The 6,798-nt window shown below is 42.1% G+C and overlaps 1 protein-coding gene across 1 annotated transcript in view; it reads left to right on the forward strand.

Moving 5' to 3' along the window:
- SORCS2 (sortilin related VPS10 domain containing receptor 2) overlaps positions 1-6,450 on the forward strand; it is a gene marked incomplete at its 5' end in the record, with an annotated part of 130,671 nt that extends 124,221 nt beyond the window's left edge. Inside the window, 2 exons of the mRNA XM_083519074.1 lie at positions 2,516-2,595; positions 2,884-6,450. Coding sequence (XP_083375200.1) covers positions 2,516-2,595; positions 2,884-2,907 — 104 coding nt within the window. The 3' untranslated portion in view covers positions 2,908-6,450. The remainder of the gene's footprint in view (positions 1-2,515; positions 2,596-2,883) is intronic.
- Positions 6,451-6,798: the final 348 nt, after the last annotated feature.

Here is a 6,798-nt window from a genome sequence, read left to right on the forward strand (position 1 = left end):
CAGTACTAGGTGGATCATTCTGTAAACAAAAAGTGAAGTTGCCAACGGTCTTTTCTTTTATGAATTTATCCTTGGGATAGCTCTTCCATTTTTCTCTATGGACACTCAACAAACACAAGCCTGACAATTAGTCTTCACTCATTGTTGATTTTAGCCCTGCCTTCACCCTCCACAATGTGCCAAAGGATTGTTTAGTTGTTCATTGTGTAACTGGGAGGGAAAGTGCTATGAGAATGACCATTTTAATAGCAGAGCACATTTTGTTGTGGTCCAGTAGTTCAGTAAGGCTCATGTTACAAACATCACCCAGTGATGGTTATATTTCTTTGGTAGACTCACAGCTTGTGCGAGGGCTATGTTCCCAGGCTGTGGGGGGGGAGGGGTACGCATAAAACTGAAATCACAGAAAACCCTTGGCACCAACAAGTTGTGTTTAATTTGTGCAATGTCAGCTGGCCAGCTGCAAAGCAGGTAAAACTGTGATCACACAAGTTAAATGTGTCCAAGTTGTGAGTCTTTTTGCCAACAATTCATACCAAGTAACAGACTCATCCCCAAAGTTTTCAAATTTGTAAAGTTCCTGAATGGGATTGAAAGTTTCATCAATGAAAGAGGACATCAGTGAGATAATTAGCGAATCCAAAGACAAACAATGCAAGTTGTTGTCCATGATGCACACAACTGGAACAAAATACGTCTTCTCTTGGTTTTGCCTGGTCCTGCTAATTGCTTGAGTTGCTTGATAATAAGGGGTATTTTTCTTGCCTTTAATTGTGCCAACTGTGGGATTAGCAGTAGACAATGGTGGTCTAATATATTGCCCTGATTTGTGCTTGGACCCTATAGTTGAGCAACCCTTGTATACTTGTACAACTAACTTATTGAGACTGAGTCCAAAATCAGAACAGGTAGATGAGATGGCATTGAGAATACCTGCTGCAGATCGGTCTGAGACTGAAATGAACCCAATGAATTCTCACGTTCAGATGCATTCACATCACTTTCTGCCGGGCTGGAATGGTTTTCCATGTTTTATCACTGCTTTCATGATTTGCTGTAACCTGCCCTGTGCCCTTATGGTGAAGTGCAGGTAAGAAAACTTATAAGCAAACATAGGGCAGCCTTCCACCCAACCCCCATGGAAAATCCATGGAAAGTCAGCAGAAACAAGGGCTGCCATATTTCACGAAGTGAAAATCCAAAAACATACAAATTGTGCCCCCCCCCCTTTTGGAAAAAACAATTTTTTGGTTATGTAGCAAAAAATCCAGGATGAACTGCAGCTTTTCGGAAATTCCCCCCAGACGTCACTTCCATCGTTGAAATCCCGGAAATTCTCCCCAGACGTATGGCAACCCTAGCACAAACAATGTTGTTTCCTTCTGCCCCACACCAGGGACATTTAGCCTCATGGTAATATCATCCCTACCCTATCTGAAACTGCATTTTTCTGGTGAATGGTCCATTCCAGAATTTTTATTTTTTATTTTTGTTTCTATAGCCTCCATTTTGCTAATTAGCCGCAATAGTGGTTTGATGCACATTCCCTTTTTCGAGATCTAGTGACATGCTGTTCTTTTGAGAGAGATCCCTGTGATACACTCTGATTCAGCACAAGGACCTATAAACGTGAGCACAGCATCCCTAGGTGGATGAGGAACAGCTGCCAGGCTTGATTCCCAGCACCCTCAGGGCCGACCCACCCACGAGGCAAGGGGAGGTGGCTGCCTCAGACGGCAGGATCCACAGGGGGCGCAGATTCGGGGGGCCATGGTAGCAGCAAGAGCTGTGGCACACCCCTTGGAGGCCTCCTCAGCATTCGCACCCCCCACATGCTGCCTCTGCCGCAACATCTTGGCGAATAGGAGGCATTGCTGGTCTCCTCCCACCCTTGTTCCTGATGTAGATCTTCATTCATCCCTTCTTCCCTGGCTGGGTGCAGGGACATTTTGTGGTTCGACTCAGGTGCCAAAGTGCCTCAGGCCAGCCCTGCTTAGATGATAGACCAGAACTACTATTCTGAAGGGGGAAGCAGGATTTGGATTAAGCCTTCCCTGCCCCGCCTCCCACTCCCAGCCAGGTGATTGGTACTCTTGTTGATTGACTGGGGCTGCCTCTATGCCCCCCCCCCCGTTTAGTGCAAATGTATCATCAGGTCAGGGCCATGGTGTAAGGAAACTTTTCAATTATTCCATTCATTCTTTTTGTCGTAGATTTTTCTTAGCTAAACTGCAGGGGACGCTTCCTCCAATTAGGATCTGAAATACATGTGACAAACGTTAGATGGGGATTCCCTTCTCATCTTTGAGACAGTTTAAACAGACCCTTCTCTGTTTTACAGCGTAGTGTGACTAAACAAATCCTAGCTTTCTGTTCTCTCTTCTCATAATTTTGGAATTTTTACAGTGGCATATTTCTAGACTCACCCATCCACTTCTTTTGTTTTTATATATTTTATGTTGCCTACTTTATCGCCACCCCCACCTTGGGACTTCTCCACACCATTACCTTGCAGTGACTCCTTCTGGGAGAGGTGGAAACTTGAACAGCTACAGAGTTCCCTTATTGCTGATGGCAGTCAGTGTCCAGTCCCAGGTCAGTGTCATCTTAAAAGGAAGCCTATGGTTCCATTCTTCTCCCTTGCCTCCTCCCCCAAAACCACTTTATGATGTCACTTGGCTCAACACTATAGGGATTCCCAATAGTTCATTGAAAGCCAACATTTTTAGCAACACAAAACTGCTGCACCACTCTCACCTGATGCGATTTTGATAAAACCCACCATCCCATTTGGTGGAATTGTTCCTGGAATAGATGGGGGTGGGGTTCCTGTCAAAATCCTGTAATTTGCTAATCATTGTGCTTTGTTTTTCTGTTCCTTAGGCAATCTCTCAGGCGTGGTTCTGAGCACTAATTCCAGGGAGAAGCACAGTTACCTGATTAGCTGATACTCACAAATGAACATATAGACTCTTCTGTTGGGTCCCTCCTTCTCCCTCTGAAGATATAACTACTGGTGGGATGGAGAAGTTGTCTTGAAGATAGGCACAGATGTGTAATACTTGGAGAGAAAGATAATATAATTTGTTTCCATGGCTGTGGACTTTTTTTACACCTCAAACTAAGATAGCAGATCTGTAGCCCTAGGCACACTTGCAACCACCTTTTCTGTCTCCCGTGTCTCTAGTTCTCAATGTTCATTTAATTGAATGCATACAGCACTTAGCTCACTGTGGCAGTATCAAGTAGGAGGCTGCAGTTCTTGAGCCATGAAGACTGGTTTTAAAAGCTGTTGGCTAGTTGAAGCAGAAATCTGGTGGAATGTTGGGAATAGTTTCCTTTTACAAGGAAGTGACTCCTGGGTCTGATGTGGCACAACCGAAGAATTCAGAGGGATACTGTCAAGAGACACGTTGCTGACTCACTAGCATCCCTCTTCAGGCCCCGTGCAAGTCCTTCAGGCTGCAGCAGCTGTTTGAAAACATCGTACAGGGTGATGCTGAAGTGGGAAGTCTCACAGCTTCTTGTACATCACCACTAGGAAACTCTCTGCTTTGTTTTGTTCCCAGACCAGGTTTCCTCCTTTTCAGACACCACCCACCCTTCCGTAAGTGGGTACCACTAGACTGACTGGTAGTTTGCAACCTACATAATTATATAGTATACAGCTTGGGCTGCCTTACTGTCTTTTGGTCCCCATAACAGCAAGTGTAATTACTTTTTTTATTTCTGTAACCCTTTTTTGTATCTTTTTAAACTTTCTATTTTTATAGCTATACAAGCATTCCTGTCTCAGGATAGTACTGTCAAAGCAGCATACTTGGAACTTGCTATTTTAGTCTTTTTCCTTTTTCTACTGTGGGGCGGAACAAACTGGAAAAAAAAACACACTGCCTTGGATGTGTCTGACAATCTGGTGAATTAAATTTGAGAATTAATTCCATTGAAATGATTGCACTTTCTCAATCTTACCCCTAGGTGTCACGCTTCATTCCTGAGACCTGCGTTGAGCTAGACCTTATTTCTGTGTGCAGGACAGTGGTCTCCTGTGATGGTTACTGCTGTTTTGAAGGTGTGCAAGTTAAATGCTGTGTTTGCTTATTCTACCCCAAGTAGCTTCATGGAGCAGGAACTGCAAGGTTGCAGCCAAACCTGCATCGAATTGTATTTGCTCTGAGACTCTTGTGTAGGAAATGAACCACAGCACTGCTTGGAACTAGTCACTGAGCATCTTTCTAATTGTCTCACTTTTTACAAAGAACTAGCAGAGTTACCTTAGGTTTGCTGAATAGCAGTGGATAACCAAGCATAAATAAGAATGAGTTATGTCACACTTACTAGTATTGTATGTATTAGATTATTGCGTCTCCAAGGTGCCAATGTTTATTTTTGCTGAAAGCACATTCCATTTTGTCATGTTCTATTTTGTCCTCTTGTGAGCACTAAAGCAAATCCTACAGAACTGTTAAGCACAATGCATTCAGGAACTGGCTATCCAAATGGATGATGACATTGCTGTGAATGAATTGTGTCTTTTTGCCACTTGCTCAGGATCTCAGTCTGTCTTTGTTGATGCCGCAAGACCTACTAATGCCCTGAACGTTTGCTTCGGAAGGAGCCATGCAGACTGCCGCTTTGCCTGCACAGTGCTTAGCAGCTGGTGAGAGAACATGGCATGAGGAGTCCCAAGGACTTTATTTCACTGTTCATAGTACTGCTGGCACTGTAAACAGCAAAACCTTGCCAGATAGGATATAGGATAGAATTCCTGTCCACCAGAAACCCTATGAGGAAGGCAAATCACCACAGGTCTATGGGGTACATCCAGATGGGTGTTTATGCTTCGCATGTGGGCAAATTTTTCACAACATTTTCATGATGATTGGTATCAAATGCCAACTCTTATTTCAAGGATAATCAGGATTTGCCCTTTCTGGAAAAATCCAATAAATTATATATATTAAAAACCTGTTTACAATATTAAGCCCCTGTTTAGAAGAACACAAGGTCCCATACCCACAGATCAATAATGGATTACTAAAAAGGGGGGGAAACTGGTCTGTGTTATGACTCCAGCAAAATTAAATCTTATGGCATTCAATAGTTTCTTGGAACACTTTCTGGAGAAGTGGATTATTAGAACAACTGTATTTAAAGTGCTAATAAGTTAGTTGATGTCCAGTGCTAACTCTTAATTCTAGATTTTTAGTATTGCCTCATGAAAAATACTGCTTCTCGTCCTTGGAATGGAAAATCCCCACCTTGAATCTACACACAGGAAATTCCAGTTCTGCTCCTCCCCCAATCAGAATAATAATAATAATAATAATAATAATAATAATAATAATAATAATAATAATTTATTTATACCCCACCCATCTGGCTGAGTTTCCCCAGCCACTCTGGGCTGCTTCCAATCAAGTGTTAAAAACAATGCAGCATTAAATATTAAAAACTTCCCTAAACAGGGAATAGAAAGAAGCTAAATGGTGTGTTTGTTTTGAGATGTTTTGGTTGTTGTGCTTTTGATTTGTTACTTGAGCACTATTTAACATTAGCATGCATTTACTGTAAACGCACACTTGTTTTCTCTGCCTGCCTTAATGTTTTTATAAGGTGTACTGTTCATGCTGGGTATGAGTTGCAGTCCATTATTCCAACCTATAGTTCCATGGGCATTGTTGCACAGACATGGAACTCCTGCTTCTTATATTCTTTAGTGAAGAGAGAAGCCTTGCACATACGCAATCCCCTTTACTGAAGTGACTGAGCTTTTATTTCCATCACCTTCTATCTTTTCTTGCATGTGTGAAAAAACATTGTCTTTGGCTGATAAAGTGCAATGCAGAGTTAACATTTTTCTAACTTTGCTGTAAGTGCTCCTCCTTCCAAACATGGAGGGAGACTTTTTTGGGAGGCGGGGGGACAAATTAAAAGGGTTGGACTCTTATTGCAAGAAAGTTCAGATTCTGACAATTTGAAGTCACATAATATTGATATAGCTTTTGCTGTGCTTTTTAATATATATATTTGCATAGCGGTCACAGCATGATGTTTTCTCCATTGCCAGATAAACTGCTGGGAACTGTGGGTGAGTTTCTGCTTGAATGCCAGAAGGGAAATCGTGACACAATAGGGGTTTTCACATTGCATTCAAAGAGTGTACAATCTGTGTACCTGTGTACACAAATAGTTGAGCTGTACACTCGTACAGCTACTCACATGTAGCGTTCTAGGAGTGTGTAATCTGTGTGCACAATAGTTGAGGTGTACCAATCAATATGTGTACACTCTTTCACAGAAACGCTTGTACATATGTAAAGACAGCTTGTACCTATGTACAGTGTAACATGTGAACAAGCTTTGTATCTTCTCCCTATATGAGAGTGGAGTGGAGCAGTACTGATTGCAAGGTTTTTTCCCCTGTGTAATAAAAAGTTTGGAATCTTTTAGCAGTTCTTTTATTGACAGGTAAGGCTGCAATCCTAACCTCACTGCCTCCAAAGTAAGTCACATTTACTTCTGTGTAAGATGAGTGTATTTGCAAAAAGAGGATGCCTTTTAAAGTCCCATCCTTAGCAGCAAAATTGAAGCACAGGAATTAGGCTGTAAAGCCGCCTTTTGAGCAAATCCAGCTAACTACGTAGGCTGGCTTCCCCCTTTCTTCCTTAACAAACCATCAGGCAACAACTTGGGAAGTAAGTTTAAAAATATTATTTACTTATAACCTTGCATTGGTTCAACAGTCAAACCTTTGCAGGCAAAATATTTATATTTACAGTATAGCCAGCTTCAGGC

This window comes from Podarcis liolepis, assembly GCF_965112155.1.
Source record: "Podarcis liolepis genome assembly, chromosome: 8".
Lineage (NCBI taxonomy): Eukaryota > Metazoa > Chordata > Lepidosauria > Squamata > Lacertidae > Podarcis > Podarcis liolepis.